At 41.0% G+C, this 25,347-nt stretch overlaps 1 protein-coding gene across 1 annotated transcript in view; it reads right to left on the bottom strand.

Annotated features, from left to right (window-relative positions):
* Nucleotides 1-25,347, bottom strand: part of col16a1 (collagen, type XVI, alpha 1) — a gene marked incomplete in the record, with an annotated part of 122,080 nt that overhangs the window by 50,011 nt on the left and 46,722 nt on the right. The window contains 15 exon segments of the mRNA XM_029734638.1: nucleotides 7,992-8,099; nucleotides 8,446-8,481; nucleotides 14,605-14,748; nucleotides 14,867-14,917; nucleotides 15,044-15,097; nucleotides 15,304-15,339; nucleotides 15,517-15,561; nucleotides 15,909-16,070; nucleotides 19,826-19,861; nucleotides 20,071-20,193; nucleotides 20,781-20,816; nucleotides 22,898-22,942; nucleotides 23,129-23,167; nucleotides 24,195-24,290; nucleotides 24,487-24,531. Of these exon segments, the coding sequence (XP_029590498.1) occupies nucleotides 7,992-8,099; nucleotides 8,446-8,481; nucleotides 14,605-14,748; nucleotides 14,867-14,917; nucleotides 15,044-15,097; nucleotides 15,304-15,339; nucleotides 15,517-15,561; nucleotides 15,909-16,070; nucleotides 19,826-19,861; nucleotides 20,071-20,193; nucleotides 20,781-20,816; nucleotides 22,898-22,942; nucleotides 23,129-23,167; nucleotides 24,195-24,290; nucleotides 24,487-24,531 (1,056 nt within the window).

Here is a 25,347-nt window from a genome sequence, read left to right as displayed (position 1 = left end):
AGGTCACCCGTATTCTCCAGTAGTAAATTGGCAAGTGCGTCAGTATTGGTTCTAATACAAGTTATCAGGTTCTGTGACCAATTACAAGGCACAAATACCATAACTACTCTCCTGGGAAGTGGGTATCACTACCTTGGAAAATAGTTAATAGAAGGCATGTATTAGAGCCGTTGGGGAGGAAATCTAAACACCCTGGACACCGTTGGGAGAGGCATCGGAATAATAACTATGAAATGGTGACCGGCAGACCTGATTCTCCCTGTAAAGTAGGACTAGAGGAAGAAAACGTTTTAAAAAGCCAAGAGGTGCAGAAGCATTCTACCAAATCGACTTGAATATGGGAACATTTTTGCAAACTGGATAAAACTGGTCAGCGTTTCCCTGCTGACGGAAAATTCCAATCTAATAAAGAATTCAGAGATGCAATTGTGACTTAGCTCAATGACATAAAATTAAAATAAAAGCTTAATACACCAGCGTTTTGATGTCAGCGTTCTATCAACAAAAAAGACAAACTGATAAAAACCAAAATTAGATGTATTCAGCTGCAAAAAGACTGGGTATGTAGATAGAATGTGTACGTCTGCTATGATGGCAGGTTTTAAACCTGTTATCATAATTGCTATTGCGGGGGTAGTGGACCAACATTTTCATTGGGATGAAATAGAGCATGAGACTTCGAGAGTGGAATCTACTTCCGATTACTTTGCAGCTGTACGAGTAGTTAATGCTGCCACAGTGAAAGTCACTAACAGTGGTTTCAATGGCCCAAGTAAGACAAAGAGATAGGGAGGAATGGGCAAATTATCAGAGCCCTGTTTTAGGAGTGGGGCTGTTGGTCATTGGAAAAGGGAGTGTAAGGTGGTAATGGAGCCTACTGCAGTAGGAGAGAATGCTGCGTTGCAAGCAGTTGCATCTTTGACAAAAGAAAAGCAGCAAACACTCTAGAAAGCAGCGGGCAGGAAAGTTTCACATAGCGGTGTTTGGCCTCGGTTCGATCGATAGTGGTTCATAGAGATTACGGTTTCAATGTGTAGGAAGACGTAGGAGGTCACGTCTCACACAACTGTCTAATAGATACCGGCGGTAAAATATCACTGATTCCTTATGATGAGAAATAGACTAAATTAAAACAGGGAAAAGGGTTACATTCAGTAAGGTAACAGCAGAATCGAAAGCGATACAACTACTACCTGTCTTTAAACATAAGTCCAGTAACAATACCCGGATAATTTTACATGGTGATGGAAGTGGAGACGATTTGGGGTTGGATAATATTTAAGTAATTTTAAGTTAATATTGCGAGTAATTGTTAGTAGAGTTTTGAAAGAAGCAATTCTGTAAAGTGACAGCATTGGAGTTACCAAACCTAAAATGACTTGGTTATGAACATGAAGGGCTTTGAGGTGCGTAGGTTACGGAAAATCATGGGGAAAAGAGAGAACAGTCATATATGGGAGTAAATCGTTAGACTCGGTGGCGAGATAAATGTGGCCGTGTCTAAGGGTAGTATATGCTAAATAAAGGATACATAAAATGTTGAGCTGGATTAAAACCAGCAATTAATGATTGGAGGGTGGATAGTGGACTTATCATTATCATGTTTTGTTTGTAATTAAAACTTTTGGGTTGCTGATAAAGAGGTAGGATAGTGAATACTAACTAAATGTACACCTCCTCGAGGAGCGGGTGTCATTATCTCTTTTTGGAATGTTTTCCGAGACTGTTGTCTTGGGAGAGCAGTTAGTGAAATTCTGCAGTCTTATAAATATAAAGATATCTGGATCCGGCCGTAAAGGGAGTTCCCCGATAAGCAAGGCCTGGCCATTTGTGTGTTTTTGCCCTATGGTTTACCACACACACCAGCACGCACACACAACTCACAGGTTATTATTATTTGTTAGTGGTGTTAATACTGTGTTTGATTTATTGTGTGGGGTCTTTTTAATTGGTTTTAAACTGGGCACGCAAAATGATGGAAATGTTTGAAATGTTAAAGGTGTTGAATGACCTTTGTCTTGACTTTCTGATGAGGCCTGATCAACCTCACTAGAAATTATAGAGACATTTGGTGAGATTTAAGAATAACATCAATGAGGGACACCTGTCTCTAGTCTATTTTACCATTACCTTATGGGATACAATTATTTCCTTATATAGTTATCAAGCATTGCAACTATAATTTGATTTGTTATTCTAATTTGTTTATCTTTGTTTTAACAGGCAGTGTTGTTTTTTTGTTAATTCTTTTACAGATGAATCACAATGTGAGACGTGTTTAAAGGGGAAATCACCAGTTCCCTGGGGCCCTGGCCCTTTGGTAAATATGCACATTTTGTTCAATCTGCATATAAAAGGAAAAAGATATGTTGATAATGGTTGACAGCTACTCGAAATGGATTGAGGTTTTCCCCCACCTTGAGTGATGTGTGTATTGCTGTTGTTGTTTGGGTTCTTGTTTTTGTCTTTGTTTCGATACAAATCTCACCAGATTGGGTCTGCTGTATTGTTGGGATTTCTCACTAAGGGTTAACTCCCTGACCCGGTAACTCTGTGGTGAGGTTGCCAGTGTCATAACTCTCCTGTAATGATCTGAAGGATCAGATTACAGAGGGTCCGCTCTACAGCGTGCTCTCTCTCGTAGAGGGGGAGAGCGGGAAGTCGGCTGTTTTATGGAGGTCATAAAATATGCTGCCTCTATGCTCTGCAGTGTTCGAGATTAGAATGTAAACTGTGGAACACAGAGAGACACTTGGACATCAAAAGTTTGAATAATTAAACAATATTTCTATTTTTGAGAATGTGGGAGTGGTCCGTGGACACTTAGTGACCATCATGTCGAGTGTGTTTGATTTGGTGATCTTATGAAGGACAGAAAAAACACACTACTGTGCCTCTGGTTGTGTACAGTTCTCATTTATGGGGTTTACATCTAAATGTTGTGAAATGTATATGATTACATATGAAACTATTTGTGAAAAGGTGAAATGTGATGTTAGCCTTCCAAATGAGAGTATGGATTTTCATATAAAGTTTAACTAGTCAGTGGCCACACCCCCGTGAGTACAGACATTTACATCGATGTCATGGAATGCCCCCTTCTTCCACATAGTATAAAACCACTGTGACAAAATGTGCATTTTGTGCCAGAGACCCACGGTAAGCCGGACGTCTCGAATAGTTAAGAAGACTAGAAAACATGGAGCTGACGCTACATGTTGAAATGGTTAAGAACTACAACTCTACCAAAGGACAAGACCAGAGAACGTGAAGATCATTCCCACGTTGAAATGGCAAAGAAATCTACAAACTAAAGAACAATTATTCAGACTGCAGCTGTTTAACTACTTTAGTCTGGTAAACGCATTCAATCTAAGAACATTTCCGAATGGTAGTCTGAAGTATCCATTCTAACAACCTACGACTTGGATCTCCGGTGGACAAACCAGAGGCTCTCTGTCGACTGACTATCCAGCAGACGGACCGGCAATCACAGAGAGGGACAACAAAGACAGACACTCGTAAATATGTAAATTGCAATTTCTTTTTGAAAGAGCGGTTGTTCATGTTCAAAGTATTATCAATTTCTATGTACAGTTGAAGTCGGAAGTTTACATACACCTTAGCCAAATATATTTAAACTCAGTTTTTCACAATTCCTGACATTTAATCCTAGTAAAAATTTCCTGTCTTAGGTCAGTTAGGATCACCACTTTATTTGAAGAAAGTGAAATGTCAGAATAATAGTAGAGAGAATGATTTATATCAACTTGTATTTCTTTCATCACATTCCCAATGGGTCAGAAGTTTACATACACTCAATTAGTATTTGGTAGCATTGCCTTTAAATTATTTAAACTTGAGTCAAACGTATCAGGTAGCCTTCCACAAGCTCCCACAATAAGTTAGGTGAATTTTGGCCCATTCCTCCTGACAGAGCTGGTGTAACTGAGTCAGGTTTGTAGGCCTCCTTGCGCGCACATGCTTTTTCAGTTCTGCCCACAAATTTTCTATGGGATTGAGGTCAGGGCTTTGTGATGGCCACTCCAATACCTGAGGAAAATCCCTCCAGGAAGTGCAATTATTTTGAAATGGGTGTTTTTCCATTGAAAGCTGCCTATCCACCATATATAGGGATATGACCCAGATTGCATTCCCTATGGCTTCCACTAGATGTGAACAGTCTTTAGACATTGTTTCAGGCTTTTATTCTGAAAAATGAGGGAGAATGACCACTTTGAATAAGTGGACAGTGGAAATTCCCAGACCTGTTCGGTGCCGAGAGCGCACCTTTTGTTGTTTTTCCTTTATATTGACGACGCTATTGTCCGGTTGAAATATTATTGATTATTTAGACAAAAAACACCCTGACGATTGATTATAAACATCGTTTGACATATTTCTACAAACTTTACTGGTACTATTTTATTTTTCGTCTGCCTGTTGTGACCACCTTTGAGCCAATGGATTACTGAACAAAATGCACAAAAACAAAAGAGGTTTTTGGACAGAAAGAGGGACTTTATCGAACAAAACAAACATTTATTGTGTAACATGGAGTCTTGTGAGTGCAACCATATGAAGGTCATCAAAGGTAAGTGATACATTTTATCGCTATTTCTGACTTTTGTGACTCCTCTACTTGGCTGGAAAATGTTTGTATGGTTTTGTACGCGGGGTGCTGTCGTCAGATAATCGCATGGTATGCTTTCGCTGTAAAGCCTTTTTGAAATTACATTTACATTTACATTTAAATGTAAATGTAAATGTCTTTTTGAAATCTGACACAGCGGCTGGATTAACAAGAAGTTAATCTTTAAGCCGATGTATAACACTTGTATGTTTTATTAATTTTTATTATTTCTGTTTTTGAATTTCACGCTCTGCAATTTCAACGGATGTTTGCCAGGTGTGCCGCTAGCGGGACGCCTTTCCCAAACAGGTTTTAAACCACATCAATACATATGGCATGCTGGATGATACAGTACAATTGATTACATACAAGGCTCATAGTCTGTGTCTTGCTTTGACACCCGAGGATGAGGATGAAGGAGACTGGCATGGAGACTAGCATCCCATTGGCATAGAACAGAACGGATGGACAGTTCTTGCCCAAATCTCATTCACATCAAGGGTGGTGTGAAATGATTAAACGTATTTTCTTTCTTCCCTGTTCGTCAATATGTTTTCTAGGTGTCGTGGAAGTGATCATTGTTCCGGAGGAGGGATTGTTCGAAATTGACTAATTGACTTGAGAATGTTTGAATATGTTTATAACTATAGAAGTTGATGAGTAGTAGTGACTAATTTGTTATGGGTTAGATGGAATGATTTATGTGCAAATGTTTTTGTGGCCAGAGCCAATGTACATGCGGGGCATGTGTTTGAGACAGAATGTTTGCATAAGGGTGTTAATTGCAGAGTCTGGCAGGACCGACATCAGTGTATTCTGTGGAGTCCCAAAAACCACGGCATTAACGTTACAGGGAATTGGAAAACCGGAATGGAATGTGACTTGAGCGGAGATTTGTGTGGCTCATAAATTAAGGAAGGGGCTTTTAGAGTCTCTGATTGATCAGGGGATAGCTCCTATGTGCACAATATAGGAGACTACTATGAAGTTAAATTGAACGTCACACATACTCAGATCATGGTGGGAGTAGCAGAGATAGTGTTGTCATTTCAGACACTATTGCCAACTTTCAGTGAGGGGTTTGTCAAAGAAGGTACAACGCTTGAAGGATGCCATAGTAACAGCATGGAACTGGACTATAGCGTAAATTGCATCATGGGCAGTGTTAGTTGTTGCAGAGGTTACCTTAGTAGCATTGTTGGGATATCATCTTCCGAGGGCCTTGATGTTGAAATGGATATACAGTGCTGAGTTACCTCAAGATGAGGTAAAGTTGATTAAGGCCATCGCACGTGTATATCGGGTGGCTAGGAGGAAGAAGGAGATGGGGAGCGAAGTGAAAATGACATGACTTGGGAACACCTCTTGGAACCTGTGGCCAGACAGGGGAAGACTGGGTGAAACCATACGTTTTTTTTAGGGCCTTCATTTTTGTGGAGCCCAGCAGAAAAATATCCTTAAGGCATAGAGTCAGGCGAAGAGAGAGTGGGAATCGTCTCGTTATCAAACTTCGGTTTGCCTTTGCATATATAAATATGCATAGCTTAACACATTAATAATACTTGCTATGTTGTGTGTTTCTTTTTGCTTTTCAAGTCTTGTGCTATCACTCTCTTAGGAACCCGAAGGAGGAAATGGAGAAAGTCAAAAGCTCCAGCTGAAATGTCATTATCAGTTATCAGATGAGAGATGGAAATAAGAGTGTGCATAGTGTAATTATACATCAGAGGCCTTAAGTCTCGGAGGTGAAAACCTAATATTCAACTGTGAATGTTGTTCATGTTTTATTTTCTTTGTTCATTTATAAGCAATTTCCAAGTTTCTATAATGTTGAACAGTTAATGTTCAAAAGGGGGGACTGATGGGTTCTGAACTTGAAATCTGAAATATCCTCACTCATGTTACTGAGGGAGAGAGGGGAATGCAGAACATTTACATTCTGTTGTTAGACATCAGGTATCCTTTAGAAAGGAGAAGGGCCACTGTCTGGTACAAGTCAAAAGGACAGCCGTGATTTGGGGAAGAGTGAGGAATTTGGCCGAGGTCAGGTCAGATGAAGTGAGAGAGAACAGGCATCCCTGTCACGGTTGTCGTAGGAAGGAGCGCACCAAAGTGCAGCGTGTGTGTCGTTCCACATTTTATTATCACTGTGAAACTATGCAATACATACACATAACTAAAGAACAAAAAACAACAAACCGTGACGCAGCGGTGAAACATTCACTAACTCAAAATCAATCTCCCACAAACCCAGGTGGGAAAAACACCTACTTAAGTATAATCTCCAATTAGAGACAACGATGACCAGCTGCCTCTAATTGGAGATCATCCCAAACAAAACCCAACATAGAAATACAAAACTAGAACATAACAACATAGAAAAACTAAACTAGAAAACCCCCATCACGCCCTACCTACTCTACCATAGAAAATAACAGCTTTCTATGGTCAGGACGTGACAATCACTAAAGTCCTGTATAGCAACAGAGATGTATTGGCTGTCCAGATGTGTAAGGAGGAGACTTAGCATAAGAGGAAGGTTTAAATTCCAGTGCTTGTGTAAATATGTTTTTGTCTTATGCAGCTGTGTGACCCAGTCGGTGAATAAACTTGGTTTGAGCTTTACTAGTCATCCGTGAGTTTTTACTCTGTTTATTTAGTATCTAACAGTTACTTAGTTAAATAGATAGATATATAGATAGATAAATAGATCTTGGATGCAAAATATATAGAGAAATAAGGATATGTTAGGGCTGGGCGATATGGCCAAAATCTCATATCCCGATATAGGTTATTTCATATCCCGATAATGATACATATCACAATATACACATTTTCTGTAAATTCAATGAATAAATAGTTTATTTAAAATGACCACATGTAAAGGCCTATTTCTTATTACATTTTGAATTATACTCAACAAGTAAAAGGTATTTAAATGTGGTACCTTGGGTGGAGTGTTAGCACCAACTCACAAAACCTCCGTTTCTCGACTGTCACGTTCACTCTCCTCCATGTTTATTTGTGTTGCAAATTTCCTTCCACACGGCATGTGGAAGAACGTGGAAGAACGCAAAGCGACGTCCAATTGACGAAAAATATAAAAGAATGTGAATTGCGACACAACGAAATAAACGAAAGAGCATAATATGAAGCGATAGACGTTTTTCTATCGTCACACGAAATATATTGTCATATCGCCCAGCCCTAGGATACGTTATAAGATACTTTGACAGATGTGGGAGATCAACAGATAAACAACCAGACAGACAGCCAACCAGACAGAGGGCCAGCCAGTCCAGCTACACAGCCAGACTGACTGACTCATTGATAGGTTGGTTGGTTGGGTATTCCATACCTTCTCTCCTTTCAGTCCAGTTAGTCCATCCCGACCAGGCTCTCCAGGCAGGCCCGGGGTTCCATGGGTTCCGGCCAATCCTTGGTCTCCTTGCTCACCCTGGTCTCCCTAGCAACAGAGACACATGATGTTGTCATTAAAAACATGGATCTGGTCTGTGACTCGTACTTAAACATTCAGAAATGAAGATTGATTTAACAAAAGTCAAGGATAATAATTCAAGGTTACTGATTACAATGCACAAAGCTTCATCAAATTATTATTAGTCTGAATTAAACAAGTACCTAAACTCAGTAATCGGTTTAATCTGGGTTTGTGATACCAGAGTGTTTGAAAGTAGTTTTGTTTAAGACTACCAAGAAACACTCTGTGTGACCCTGATTTAACCACTGCAGTAAAAGGTTATTGCTACTCAGAGACTTTTATAAAGAGCAACCTGACATAAAGAACTGACCTTCTCTCCCCTTAGACCATCAAGACCTGGCACACCCTGTGTAAAGAGACAGGAGAAGACAGAAAGAGAGTGAGAGTGATACCCACCTATAATAGTACACACACACACACACACACACACACACACACACACACACACACACACACCTGTTCAAGCCTCTACCTATTCAGATATAAAGCCCTGACAAAGTGCTAACCACTGAGGCACACACTATGTAATTAAGCAGGGTGAAACAGTAGTTTACCATGTAAATTATATGTATAGTTCACTTTGGCGTATTCTGCGTTAGGTGGGAGATTACCTGCATACAGTTGAAGTCGGAAGTTTATATACACATCGGTTGGAGTCATTAAAACTCGTTTTTCAACCACTCCACAAATGTCTTGTTAACAAACTATAGTTTTGGCAAGTCAGTTAGGACATCTACTGTGTGCGTGACACAAGTCATTTTTCCAACAATTGTTTATGGACAGATTATTTCACTTATAATTTACTGTGTCACAATTCCAGTGGATCAGAAGTTTACATACACTAAGTTGACTGCCTTTAAAAAGCTTGCAAAATTCCAGAAAATGATGTCATCGCTTTAGAAGCTTCTGATAGGCTAATTGACAATGTTTGAGTCAATTGGAGGTGTACCTGTGGATGTATTTCAAGGCCTACCATGAAACTCAGTGCCTCTGCTTGACATCATGGGAAAATCAAAAGAAATCAGCCAAGACCTCAGAAAAAAAAATTGTAGACCTCCAGAAGTCTGGTTCATCCTTGGGAGCAATTTCCAAACGCCTGAAGGTACCACGTTCATCTGTACGAACAATAGTATGCAAGTATAAACACCATGTGACCACGCAGCCGTCATACCGCTCAGGAAGGAGACACATTCTGTCTCCTAGAGATGAACGCACTTTGGTGTGAAAAGTCCAAATCAATCCCAGAACAACAGCAAAGGACCTTGTGAAGATGCTTGAGGAAACAGGTACAAAAGTATCTATATCCACAGTAAAACGACTCCTATATCAACATAACCTGAAAGGCTTATGTTGGCAGCAAGGAAGAAGCCACAGCTCCAAAACCGCCATAAAAAAGCCAGACTACGGTTTGCAACTGCACATGGGGACAAAGATCGTACTTTTTGGAGAAATGTCTAGTCTGATGAAAAAATATATATAATTGTTTGGCCATAATGACCATCGTTATGTTTGGAGGAAAAAGGGGGAGGCTTGCAAGCTGAAGAAAACCATCCCATCCGTGAAGCACGGGGGTGGCAGCATCATGTTGTGGGGGTGCTTTGCTACAGGAGGGACTGGTGCACTTCACAAAATAGATGGCATCATGATGAATGGAAAATTATGTGGATATATTGAAGCAACATCTCAAGACATCAGTCAGGAAGTTAAAGCTTGGTCGCAAATGGGTCTTCCAAATGGACAATGATCCCAAGCATGCTTCCAAAGTTGTGGCAAAATGGATTAAGGAACAAAGTCAAGGTATTGGAGTGGCCATCACAAAGCCCTGACCTCAATCCTATAGAAAATTTGTGGGCAGAACTGAAAAAGCGTGTGCAAGCAAGGTGGCCTACAAACCTGACCCAGTTACACCAGCTCTGTCAGGAGGAATGGGCCAAAATTCACCCAGCTTATTGTGGGAAGCTTGTGGAAGGCTACCCAAAACGTGTGACCCAAGTTAAACAATTTAAAGGCAATGCTACCAAATACTAATTGAGTGTATGTAAACTTCTGAACCACTGGGAATGTGATGAAAGAAATTAAAGCTGTAATAAATTATTCTCTGTACTATTATTCTGACATTTCACATTCTTCAAATAAAGTGGTGGTCCTAACTCACCTAAGATAGGGAATTTTTACTAGAATTAAATGTCAGGAATTGTGAAAAACTGAGTTTAAATGTATTTGTCTAAGGTGTATGTAAACTTCTGACTTCAACTGTATGTCATAAACTGGCTGTTCCAATATTGAAGATGCAGGTACAGTGGTTCCTCCTTTAAAAGTTTTGAGCTTACACAGCGGGACTTAGAGGTACCCAGTGTCACAGCTTCATTGCTCCAGACCACCACAAGGGGTAGTTAGAGCACTCATTATGCATTTGGGTCCCAAGGTTTTTATTTGACCAATCATATTGAGTGGTTCCAATGACGAATTTGACGTCCCTGGTGACTTCAGCAAAGATGGCTAACAAAACATTACGGGGAAGCAAATGTATGTAGTTATAACGTCATAACGAGCCAAGCAAAAAATGTACAATTGAGAGGAATATGTTAGTTAATGTAGAGACAAAATATTGTACATATGTTTTTGTCATAAAGTTAATTTACTAAAATCGCTATTTAGCAAGTTTTTTTTCAGCCATATCCAATACCAGGTGTATCAAACTCATTCATAATAGCAAGCAGGGAGCAGGTTTCGAACCCTCAACATTCTAGCCCGAAGTCCAGCACGCTATCGACTGTGCCCAAATGTATTAACTGGGGTTGGGGCCGATTGTGGCTAAAAACACTGTGCCAATTGGAATCTTTAACGTGGAAAGGGGAAAAAGTATTATTATTCATTTTTCACAAGCTAGCAGGATGGGCTATTAGCTGAACAATAGACTATTCAACCTTTACTAAAGAATTGTCTTATAGCCGAACTAGGTCTGAACTCACCTCCTCCCCAACTTGCAACAAATCATTTTCAGGACTATCTAGAAAAAGCAGCGGAGATGCGCAATAGGTTTCTAAGAAGAGGCTATTCTCCACAATGTGTGGATGAAGCACTTAATTTGCCATTGGGGAAAACACGAGATTAACTGCTACAAAAAAGACCCGCTAAGGCTAAAGAACACTCTGTAATGTTCCCAACTACATATACTTTGAACTCACGAAAAGTAGGCGATACGGTCAAAAAACACAGGCATGTTATATTTACGCGATAAATTGGTCCATGCCAACTGCCAGCCACAAATGAAAATCAGCTAGGCTCTTTTACGCCCTCTTCCAAACGGTAGCAATAAAAGCAGAGGATGCGCACAGTGCAACAATATGATGTGTGTGAATATTTCTGCCACCCACACACAGGAAAACGGTTCCAAATAAATGACATTATTACATGCTCCACCACCCATGTTATCTACATTATTAAATATCCATGTGGGCTGTGTTATGTAGGTAAAACCTCTTGTTCTCTCAAACAGAGAATCAGTGAACATAAAAGTTTAATTAGGAGAAAAGACAGGGATTATCCAGTCGCAGTACATTTTAATGAACAAAAACATGACATTTCTACCTTCAGATTTTGTGTCATAGAGAAAGTTAAGATATCAGACAGGGAGGTGATATAAATAATACTCGGAGTAAAAGAGAATGTTTTGGAATGTTCACCATTGTCAGGGGTGTGTACGGAGGCGAAGTCAGGTGCAGGAGATCAGAAGGTAGTAAATAGGCGCACTTTAATTCCGGTCAAAAAATGACTGCACATAACAACATAAGCGTGCCAAAAACACGGAACTTAACAAAAGTATAGCGCCTGACGATACCCACATAACAATAAACAATTACACACAAAGACATGGAGGGGAACAGAGGAATAAATACATGCAGTGTGATTATGGAATGAAAACCAGGTGTGTATGGAACAAGACAAAACAAATGGAAATATGAGAAATGGAGCGGCGATGGCTAGAAAGACGGTGACGTCGATCGCCGAACGACGCCTGAACAAGGAGAGGAGCCGACTTCGGCGGAAGTCGTGACAACCCTGCAGACATTATTTCCTAAAGGTCTTAATGATGAAATGCCTATGTATGTTTTGTTGTAAATTTGAACATGAATTACGCCCCTATTTCAGATTACTCTGACATTTTTCTTACACTGTACCCAATGATTTATGAAAACTGGCTTGGTAGGTCGATGTCCTCATTGTGGTTTTACAGACATGTTTAATACGTTTTATGTACACACTTTATTTGAATATTTATGAAATGCATATTGTTATATTTGGTAGCACTTATTTGTTTTTCCTTCGCCTCCAACTCCTTTCGATAGGTAGAACGGATGTGGGTGGGGCTAGGTCTACATAAGGGTGCTAATTTCAAAAACACACAAAAGCTCTGACGAAGGCCGTGATGCCGATACGTAAAGCTTTTTAAAGATCAGTGATACGATCAAGAGCGGTGTGCGGTTTCCTCCTCTTTTTCCTCATCTTATCCGGCTGTTGCCATGCACCTGGAAAAAAGATAGCTCAGATGTGTGAGTGCCTTTTGAATTTGACTTTACAAACAACAAGAGGGCTTAATTGGAGTCTATTTCTTCGGCGCCTAGACCTATATAAAATAACTTAACTGGCTGAGGTAGGCTATGAGGCTGAACAGCCTAATGGAAGTAGGATTTTATTTTATTAGGCCTACTTACAATTGCAACTGGTCAAAAATGTAGCATCCTACATAAAACAATCATTTAAAGAAAAAAGTCTGCACGTGTCACAGATCTCTCCGGAACTTTCTTTATGCACACCTGTCCCCTGTTCCCACTGATTAGTACTTGTATAAGTGTGCCCTTTGGTTTCCACTGGGCTGTCGATTATTGTTCCAATGTCCATTGGTCGTGTGTTGTGTTGTTTTGGCTTTCGTGCCACGTGTTTTGTGCAGAAGATTACGCGTCTCGTCCCGTGTGATAATCATTGTGCAATTGTTTATTTATTCTAGGTACTCCTCGCTCTTTTGTTTGGGTCTCAACCCTGTGTTTTGTATAGTGTTTGTTTGGTCTTTGTTCTCGTGCCTGTATATGGCACGATGTAATTTGGGTAAATAAAAAACCCTATTACGCATTCCTGTGCCTGTCTCCCGACCATTTATACCGACATGACAGAATAATAGACCATTAAAGGAGACAGCGGGAATGGCCCGTCCGACGACCCTGTGACTGGTCCATCCGGCGCCGCCGCAACTTAGGCAGCCGCAACTGGTTCGTCCGACGTCGCCACAACGGGTCCGTCCAACAACGCTACTTCAGCAGCCACAACTGGCCCGTCCGACGCCACCATAACCGGTCCGTTCGATGCCACTGCTACTGGTCCGTCCGACGCAACTTCGGCAGCAGAAACTGGCCCGTCCAACAACCACGCAACTTTGGCTGCTGCATTGGGTCCTGATCGACCCGCACTGCGTTCCTGTGATTGTCCTCGAGACTGGTGTCGTTGCGCACACCTGGCCCCTATTCCAGGTGTGCGCACACCTGGCCCCTATTCCAGGTGTGCGCACACCTGGCCCCTATTCCCACTGATTGTATTTGTATATAAGTGCCCTTTGTTCACCATGGTGCAGTCCATTATTGTTACGCCCCCCTTCTGTAGTACAAACATGGCCTGCTCTTCCTGATGTAAGGAATTAGGCACTTTCCCATGTTTACTACAGTATGTATTGTCGACTGCACAGTAGCCAAATAAACAAATAAACACATTTTGTTAATAAAATAATGATAAAAAATACCCTTTCAAAATGCAGATGTTGATTTAGTTCTGGTTCCATAACGAATTACTATGGGAATAAATATCCCTGATTTACAGAAATATTGGAACAAAGTTGTCTAATGAAGGCAAACAATTAAGAACCCTCCAATCTTGTAGCCTACTCCCGACCGTCATGTTGTACAGTGCCATATTTTCCATTCCATCCTAACGGAAACCCCGAGGGTTTCGTTTTTCGTTTTTCTCTGAATAGAAACACCATAATATTAATCAAATTAATTACCGGTAAGCCAAATTTCTTCAAATCAATCCCATATACTATGTCATTACAAAAAAGGTTTTCAATTCTCTGGTAATGCCTATACGGAATACTATCAAATGCTTCTCAAAGATGCCCTCTGGTGGTCAAACTAGCAATAACTTGCAGTAACAGAAAAAATGGCTGAGAATTAAATGACGTGCCACAGAATTCTGCGGCAGCACGCAAGGTGTGCTGTAAAATGACGCAACTTTTAAAGGAGGAACCACTGTATACACTGAACTACGTACAGGTTGGTGTTTGTGGTAGGTTCGACAGACCCATGTGTATGTTGGCTTGGTCATGTTAAACAAGCATCGTCAAACTTATGACAAACCTGGTTAACGAAGTAAGCAGAGAAGCCCGTTGCAACTCTCTTGCTGTCAGGTAGAGTGGTCTCACCTGTTTGCCATCGGCACCCACTCCTGGAAGCCCGGGAGGCCCTGGAAGGCCAGGTTCACCTGGCATACCTGCTAGCACCTTGACAATGGACGTCCCACTGCCCACCTCTGAGGGAGAAGACTGGCACACCTCACACGACGCACCCTGGGATAGACGGGAGACACACTGGGTTAGGACGGGTGGCAAAACTCTCCCACACACCTGTGTGGACACACGGATAGCCATACTTTCATGTGTAGACATGCACGCACACACACTTCACCTTCTCGCCCTTAGGACCTGGAGATCCCAGACCAGGAATCCCTGCATCTCCCTGTCAAAATAATGAAATGACACAATATAACACAACACAACATTACACACTCTAACACACTCTAACACAATATAACATGGTGACATCAGCCAGTATTAGATGTAGTGTCTTATCTCCATCTCTCACCTTTATTCCCTTCAGTCCATCCTTGCCACTAAGTCCTCTGGGTCCAGTTTTGCCCTAACAGATAAATAGTTACAGTACATGTCATCACTTTTTCTCCAAAGAGCATCGCAACTGCCAACTGAAATCATTTCTGCATCAGTAATTTCTGGAAAGTATTTTATCATAACGGGTGACAACTATGAATATAAAGTATGTTGATAAAACTATCAGCCGCGGAAAAGAGTCTAGTGAAATCACTCTTAATGGTAGTCTACACTCACCGTTTTACCATCAGCTCCTTTGCCACCAGCGTTACCCTGGAAACAAGATAAACTGTAATGTCAACAGAACTGTACAAATTGCTTTTGAACTAAATCAACATTCTAGTAATAGAGTCGTTTTAATGGGTAAGATACATAAACACATTTATCCCATCAGTCTCTGCACTATGTCAAAACTCCTGTGTCCTACTTGGAACCGTACTCAGTACACACCTTTTCCCCTCTTAGCCCTGCCAGGCCAACGAATCCAGCCTCCCCCTGTAAAGCACCAACAGAGTGGAGGAGTTACTTCCGGGTCAGATACACAGAAACAGGAACAACACAGGTACAAACAAACAAACACACACACACGCACACCACAGGAGGCTGCTGAGGGGAGGATGGGTCATCATAATGGCCGGAAAGGAGCAAAGGGAATGACATCAAACACCTGGAAACTATGTGTTTGATGTATTTGAAGCCATTCCACCTATTCCGTCCAGCCATTTCCACAAGGCCAGGAACTCCACAATGAAGGTGCCACCACCCTCCTGTGGCCCACACAAGACAAGACAACACAACAGAACACACACTTACACATTCATTTCCAAAAAACACACATTCACCTGTTCTCCCTTCTGTCCCAGCCCAGGTTCTCCTTTCTCTCCTTTGAGTGTCAGAGTTTGTTTCATAGCAACCATGTTGGCACCAGGTATTTCACCCAGGGTGGGGCACACAGCACATGCATCACCCTTTTCCCCTTTGACCCCATCCGATCCCACCTCTCCCTGCCAAGCACACAGACACACATCATAACAGGGAGTCAGATTAGTGATAACACCCACTAATAGGCATGCTTCCTTTAAGGTGTAGCGTCTAAAGTGGTGTCCAAAACGATCAGTTTAATGTGGTGTCCAAACAGATCAGTTTAATGTGGTGTCTCTAACAGATCAGTTTAATGTGGTGTCCAAACAGATCAGTTAGTCTAATGTGGTGTTCAAACAGATCAGTTAGTCTAATGTGGTGTCCAAACAGATCAGTTTAATGTGGTGTCTCTAACAGATCAGTTCAACGTGGTGTCCAAACAGATCAGTCTAATGTGGTGTCCAAACAGATCACTTTAATGTGGTGTCCAAACAGATCAGTTAGTCTAATGTGGTGCCCAAACAGATCAGTTAATCAACTATAGCTAATGTGGTGTCCCTAACAGAGCAGTTATTCTGATGTGGTGCCCAAACAGATCAGTTAATCAACTATAGCTAATGTGGGGTCCCTAACAGAGCAGTTATTCTGATGTGGTGTCTCTGATGGATCAGTTTGTCAAATATATCTAATGTGGTGTCCCTAACAGATCAGTTAGTCTAATGTGATGTCAAACAGATCAGTTAGTATAATGTGGTGTCCAAACAAATCACTTTAATGTGGTGACAAAACAGATCAGTTAGTCTAATATGGTGTCCAAACAGATCACTTTAATATGGTGTCCAAATTGATCAGTTAGTCTAAAGTGGTGTCCACACACATCAGTGTAATGTGTTGTTCAAACAGATCACTTAGTCTTTTGTTGTGTCAAAACAGATCACTTAGTCTAATGTGGTGTCCAAACAGATCATTTCATCTAATGTGGTGTTCACACAGATCAGTTTAATGTGTTGTCCAAACAGATCAGTTAGTCTAATGTGGTGTCCAAACAGATCAGTTACTCAACTATATCTAATGTAGTGTCCAAACAGATCAGTTTGTCTAATGTGGTGTCCAAACAGATCAATTTAATGTGGTGTCCAAACCGATCAGTTAGTCTTTTGTTGAGTCCAAACAGATCAGTTAGTCTAATGCAGTGTCCAAACAGATCAGTTAGTCTAATGTTGTGTCCAAACAGATCCGTTAGTTAAATGTGGTATCCCTAACAGTTCAGTCAGTCAAACATATCTAATGTGGTGTCCCTAACAGATCAGTTAATCTCATGTGGTGTCCCTAACAGATCAGTTAAATAACTATATCTAAAGTAGCATCCCTAACAGATTAGATAATCAAGTATATCTAATGTGGTGTCCCTAACAGATCAGTTAATCTCATGTGGTGTCCCTAACAGATCAGTTAGTCAACTATATCTAATGTAGTGTCCCTAACAGATCAGATAATCAACTACATCTAATGTGGTGCCCCTAACAGATCAGTTAATCTAATGTGGTGTCCCTAACAGATCAGATAGTCAACTATATATAGTGTGGTGTCCCTAACAGATCAGAAAATCAACTATATATAATGTGGTGCCCCTAAAAGATCAGTTTTTCGAATGTGGTGTCCCTGACGGATCAGTTTGATGACTATATCTAATGTGGTGTCCCTAACAGATCAGTTAAATAACTATATCTAAAGTAGCATCCCTAACAGATCATTTATGCAACTATATCTAATGTGGTGTCCCTAACATATAATTTATTCAACTATATCTAAGGTGGTGTCCATAACAGATAATTTATTCAACTATATCTAATGTGGTGTCCCTAACAGATCAGTTGGTCAACTTTGTCTAATGTGGTGTCCCTAACAGATCATTTACTCAACTATATCTAATGTGGTGTCCCTAACAGATCAGTTATTCAGCCATAGAGGAGACGCTGGCCACAATACAGCTGTCATGTCACTACATGATCTGTGGTTTAGGATAGGGAAGGCTGCTAAACAATTACAGTATGTGGTTACAGGCACAGCGTGGTGTGTGTGTGTGTGTGTGAGGAACCTTGAAAGCACTTGTTTGTCTATATACACAGTGTTTTCGGAACGTATTCAGACTCCTTGACTTTCCCCACATTTTGTTACGTTACAGCTTTATTCTAAAATTGATTAAATGTAAAAAAAATAAAATCATCAATCTACACACATAATGACAAAGCGAAACAATTTTTTGGGGAATTTATTGTAAATTTATCAAATAAAAAAACAGAAATACCTTATTTACATAAGTATTCAGACCCTTCGCTATGAGCTTTGAAATTGAGCTCAGGTGCATCCTGTTTCCATTGATTGCCCTTGAGATGTTTCTACAACTTGATTGGAATCCACCTGTGGTAAATTCAATTGATTGAACATGATTTGGAAAGTCACACACCTGTCTACATAAGGTCCCACAGTTAACAGAGCAAAAACCAAGCCATGAGGTCGAAGGAATTGTCCGTAGAGATCCGAGATAGAATTGTGTCGAGGCACAGATCTGGGGAAGGGTATCAAAACATGTCTGCAGCATTGAAGATCCCCAAGAACACAGTGGCAAAACTGAGCAATCGGGGGAGAAGGGCCTTGGTCAGGAAGGTGACCAAGAACTAAATGGTCACTCTGACAGAGCTCCAGAGTTCCTCTGTGGTGATGGGAGAACCTTCCAGAAGGACAACTGTCTCTGCTGCACTCCACCAATCAGGCCATTATGGTAGAGTGGCCAGACGGAAGCCACTCCTCAGGAAAAGGCACGTGACAGCCCATTTGTAGTTTGCCAAAAGGCACCTAAAGACTCTCAGACCATGAGAAACAAGACTCTCTGGTCTGATGAAACCAAGATTGAACTCTTTGGCCTGAATGCCAAGTTTCACATCTGGAGGAAACCTGGCAAAATCCCTATGGTGGAGCATAGTGGTGGCAGCATCTTGCTGTGGGGATGTTTTTCAGCAGCAGGGACTGGGAGACTAGTCAGGATCGAGGCAAAGATGAATGGACGAAAGTACAGAGAGATCCTTGATGAAATCCTGCTCCAGAGCGCTCAGGGCCTCAGACTGGGGCGAAGGTTCACCTTCCAACAGGACAATGACCCTAAGCACAAGTCTCTGAATGTCATTGAGCGGCCCAGCCAAATCCCGGACTTGAACCCGATCGAACATCTATGGAGACACCTTAAAATATCTGTGCAGCAATGCTCCCCATCCAACCTGATAGAGCTTGAGAGGATCTGCAGAGAAGAATGGGAGAAACTCCCCAAATACAGGTGTGCCAAGCTTGTAGCATCATACCCAAGAAGACTCAATGCTGTAATCGCTGTCAAAGGGGTGTCAACAAAGTACTGAGTAAAGGATCTGAATACTTATGTAAATGTGATATTTCCCTTTTTTATTTTTAACAAATTAGCAAACATTTCTATAAACCTGTTTTTGCTTTGTCATTATGGGGTATTGTGTGTAGATTGATGCAATTTTTTTAAAAATAGATTTTAGAGTAAGGCTGTAATGTAACAAAATGTGGAAAAAGGCAAGGGGTCTGAATACTTTCCGACGGCACTGTACGTATGTGTGTGTGTACATTTCCATTTTAGTCATTTAGCAGACGTTCTTATCCAGAACACCTTTTCACCTAGTCGGTGCGGGATTCAAACCAGCAACCTTTCGGTTACTGGCCCACCGCTCTGAACCGCTAGGCTAACTGCCACCCTTGGTATACTGGTGTGTATGCACCTACAGTATATGAGTGCGTGTGTGTACACAGTTGAGTTAGAGGCTGTACGTATCCCATTCTCAAAGCACATGAATGAAACATGAGATATAAAGGAACCCTGTACCTTCTCTCCCGCCTTCCCATCTGATCCTTGAAGACCCTGATGAATAGAAAACAGGAGATGAGAAGGAGGGAGGAGAGAAGGAGGGAGGAGAGAAGAGAAGATGAGATAATAAATATTTCTAGCTTTAAATGAGCATTTCTGAATTCCTTGATGACTATATTAAACATAAATCGCTATATGCACATCTTGCAGAGTGCACCTTTAAAGGGTCAAAGGTTAAGAGTTAGGGGAGCGATATGTCTCACCGGGAGGCCAGGGTCTCCTATCCCAGGTACCCCAGGCTCTCCTTTGGGCCCCGTCTTCCCCTGGAGGGCTACAGTGTTGCCCAGGTCTCCAGACAGGACAGGACACAACTCACACGGGTCACCCTGTGAGACAGACACACAGAGTAAAAGAGAGTCAGAGATGTAGAGACACAAACCCACAGATGTAGAAACACAAACCCACAGATGTAGAGACACAAACCCACAGATGTAGAAACACAAACCCACAAATGTAGGGTCACAAACCCACAAATGTAGAGTCACAAACACACAGATGTAGAGACACAAACCCACAGATGTAGGAACACAAACACACAGATGTAGGAACACAAACCCACAGATGTAGAAACACAAACCCACAGATGTAGGAACACAAACCCACAGATGTAGAAACACAAACCCACAGATGTAGAGTCACAAACCCACAGATGTAGGAACACAAACCCACAGGTATAGAAACACAAACAATCGCAGATGTAGAAACACAAACAGTCACAGATGTAGAAACACAAACAGTTACAGATGTAGAAACACAAACAGTCACAGATGTAGAAACACAAACAGTCACAGATGTAGAAACACAAACCCACATATCTAGAGAAGTATAGATACACACACCTACAAGTCAATTATATACAGATATTTAGAGAGAAAATCAAGATAATTCAAGCTGGGACACAGGGTTAAGTCACCTTATCTCCTTTACCGCCACCAGGACCCCTAGGACCCTGAAAACACAACAGCGATACATTATAGCAGAGCATGATAATGATGATGAGGTTTCAAATGACACGCTGACTAACATGACTGGCTAACATGACTAATGGACTAACACAACTAACAAACTAACGTGAATAACATTACTAACTTACTAACATAACTAGCACGACTAACCTGACTAACATGGCTAGCTGACTAACATTACTAACTTACTAACATGACTATCTGACTAACATGGCTAGCTGACTAACGTGACTATCTGACTAACATGACTATCTGACTAACATGACTAGCTGACTAACATGACTAGCTGACTAACGTGACTAGCTGACTAACGTGACTATCTGACTAACATGACTAGCTGACTAACATGACTATCTGACTAACATGACTATCTGACTAACATGACTAGCTGACTAACGTGACTATCTGACTAACATGACTAGCTGACTAACATGACTATCTGACTAACTGACTAACATGGCTATCTGACTAACATGACTATCTGACTAACTGACTAACATGACTAACATGACTATCTGACTAACATGACTATCTGACTAGCTGACTAACATGACTATCTGACTAACTGACTAACATGGCTATCTGACTAACATGACTATCTGACTAACATGACTATCTGACTAGCATGACTATCTGACTAACATGACTATCTGACTAACATGACTATCTGACTAGCTGACTAACATGACTATCTTACTAACTGACTAACATGGCTATCTGACTAACATGACTATCTGACTAACATGACTATCTGACTAACATGACTAGCTGACTAACATGACTAGCTGACTAACATGACTATCTGACTAACTGACTAACATGGCTAGCTGACTAACATGACTAGCTGACTAACATGACTAGCTGACTAACATGGCTATCTGACTAACATGACTATCTGACTAACATGGCTATCTGACTAACATGACTATCTGACTAACATGACTAGCTGACTAACGTGACTATCTGACTAACATGACTAGCTGACTAACATGACTATCTGACTAACTGACTAACATGACTATCTGACTAACATGACTATCTGACTATCTGACTAACATGACTATCTGACTAACTGACTAACATGGCTATCTGACTAACATGACTATCTGACTAACTGACTAACATGACTAACATGACTATCTGACTAACATGACTATCTGACTAGCTGACTAACATGACTATCTGACTAACATGGCTATCTGACTAACATGACTATCTGACTAACATGACTATCTGACTAACATGACTATCTGACTAGCTTACTAACATGACTATCTGACTAACTGACTAACATGGCTATCTGACTAACATGACTAGCTGACTAACATGACTATCTGACTAACTGACTAACATGGCTAGCTGACTAACATGACTAGCTGACTAACATGACTAGCTGACTAACATGGCTATCTGACTAACATGACTATCTGACTAACTGACTAACATGGCTATCTGACTAACATGACTATCTGACTAACATGACTAGCTGACTAACATGACTAACTGACTAACATGACTATCTGACTAACTGACTAACATGGCTATCTGACCAACTGACTAACATGACTAGCTGACTAACATGACTAACTGACTAACATGACTATCTGACTAACATGACTATCTGACTAACATGGCTATCTGACCAACTGACTAACATGACTAGCTGACTAACATGACTAACTGACTAACATGACTATCTGACTAACATGACTATCTGACTAACTGACTAACATGGCTATCTGACCAACTGACTAACATGACTAGCTGACTAACATGACTAGCTGACCAACTGACTAACATGGCTATCTGACTAACATGACTAGCTGACTAACATGACTAGCTGACTAACATGACTAGCTGACTAACGTGACTAGCTGACTAACGTGACTAGCTGACTAACATGACTAGCTGACTAACGTGACTAGCTGACTAACCTGACCACCTGACTAACATGACTAACCTGACCAACTGACTAACATGACTAACCTGACCAACTGCCTAACATGACTAACACGACTAACTGACTAAAAAACAAAACAGTTATCTGAACGCATCCTGTACGCACAGGATCTCCTGGCTCTCCATCTTTCCCTGGTGTCCCAGAATCCCCCTGGGACAGGAAGAGAGGAACAAGATGTAGTAACCATAACAACAGTTGTAACATTACAGAAATGTACATTGTTGTGGGATGTGTTATTATCAAACAATGTAGTCTGCATACTTCATATACTGCAGCCTTCAAAGTTTCGAAGTAGAATTTAATTGGATTTAAAATAATAACGCAGATATTTTTTACCTTTTCTCCATTCGATCCAGGTGGTCCTCCTGGGGTGCCCTATGAACAAAACAAAACACAAAAAAAGAGAGCTGAGCAACTATCCCCCTCTCTAACTGTCTCTCACTTTCTCTGTCTACCAGAGCCAAACAAGAACAGAGGCACTCTGTGTGTTAGAGGTGAATTTATACATTTTCTATATCTATAAGGTTGTCTTAATATCATAATGCCTTCTGCATACAGAGTGATATTGTTGGGAAAGTTACTAATAACTAATGCAGAGGATTTTCTCTCTCTCTCAGAAACACAAGCCACTGAGTGAGCCACACTCATTCACAGCTCGCCAAGAGATTCAAGGACAAACGGGCAGACAGACAGAAAACAGGCTTTCTTAAGCTGAACCATAATTGTCAGTGACCTATATTAATTGTGTAACTAATGCCTATGACCTATGACAACCAACTAATAACCAGGCTGAGGAAGCAACCAGGCTTATCAAGCAGCTACAAACGTATTTTCATTTTATTCGACAAATCCCATGGTTTAACCTGCCTATGGTCAGACAGCTGCAAGATTGCTTTGTTTCTATAATACATTTTCCAGACATGATTAATCTTCTCCTGTCTATGTACAAACGTCATTTATATTTTGCATACGGCCTACCCACCGTTCTATATTAACCAATCAAGTAGCAGTCTTATGTGACAATCAAAGGAGGAACTCTCTAGGACCTCCACCTAAACCTTGGGGTTTAAAATACTCTGTCATTATAATCCCCGTGTGTGTTCTCCTGTGTACATCAAGGTATTAAAGAATTTGAAGTGAAGTTTCGATTGTCGATTTCACCTTTCAGATGCTTTTAGGCTCTAGTCAAAGCTAACACACAGTGTCTGCTCTAAGATTCTTCTTGGCACAAAAGCTGCGTCTATATAGCCGGCCTTTACCTGCCAAACCCAGCCCCACCCTGCCCAGTGCATAAAGCATCAGACAACTGGGAGGCAGGAGAGTTATTAAAACAGCACTCTGACTCCTGACCAGAGGATGGCACAGATAGATGGGACAGAATTCCAGGGCAGACACTACTCACTGGTAGGCCTGGTTTTCCAATTCCTGGAAATCCTGGAAGTCCGGGGTTTCCCGGTTCTCCTGCTAGTCCCTCGGGCCCCACTTTTCCAGAGGTACCCTGGGAAAACAAGTTACTAAAGGTTAAAGTTCAAATAGTTCAAATTGACATGAAACAGAAAATGAAAGTTGGATTTCGAGTGTCACTAACACCATGTGTTTACAGTACATGTAGATAGGAAAGTACAGTGTACATACAATGGAAGTAACCATACTGTATTTAAATAGTTCTACATTAAGAAAAGAGTAGCTCTCACCTTCTGTCCCTTGGGTCCCACCACACAGATGGATCCAGCTCGACCCTGTAGACACACACAAACCATAATGACATCATCAGTGTGCGACGTGGCCAGAAGAAGGTTGGGTCACCTGTTTTGTAGCAGGTATCGATCCCACAGATTTCTCTCAATTCCCACAGATATTGTCATTTTACTGCTGCTGTTTAATTATTTGTTCATTTTATTTTCTATTTTTTACTCATCCATTTTTCACTTAACACTTAATTTTTATTTAAGCATTGTTGGTTAAGGGCTTGTAAGTAAGCATTTCACTGTTGTTTTCGGCGCATGTGAAATATACAATGTGATTTGATTTGATTGTGGAATGTCTGCCTCCCCATCCTACACCTGGCTGTAGATATCACTCAGCTCTAATTAAACAGTATGAACACCTCTGCCTACAGGATATCTTAACCTGAGAGAGCACACACACAAACACCAGTGGAGGCTGCTGAGAGGAGGACGGCTCCTAATCATTTCCAGAACAGAGTACAAGGAATGGCATCAAACACATGGACTAGAGATGGGACAATAAACTGAAAATGATCGACACCGACCAAAACAACCCCTTATTGTGTCCATTTTGCTCAATAAAAAACCTATAGGCCCCACTAGAGAAATGTAAAATTAAATAAGTTTGCTGATATGGGTGATTGTTAATGGGATAGCTACAACATTCAAGTAGTAGTAGCAGTAGTATTAGCAGTAGCAGCTGTAGTAGTAGCAGTACTATTAGCAGTAGCAGCTGTTGTAGTAGCAGTAGTAGTAGCAGTAGTAGTAGTACTACTAGTAGTAGTAGCAGTACTAGCAGCAGTAGCAGTAGTAGCAGTAGTAGTAGTA

This window comes from Salmo trutta, chromosome 36 (genome assembly GCF_901001165.1).
Source record: "Salmo trutta chromosome 36, fSalTru1.1, whole genome shotgun sequence".
In the NCBI taxonomy this organism is placed as follows: Eukaryota; Metazoa; Chordata; class Actinopteri; order Salmoniformes; family Salmonidae; genus Salmo; species Salmo trutta.
This window is presented reverse-complemented; position numbering and strand designations above follow the sequence as displayed.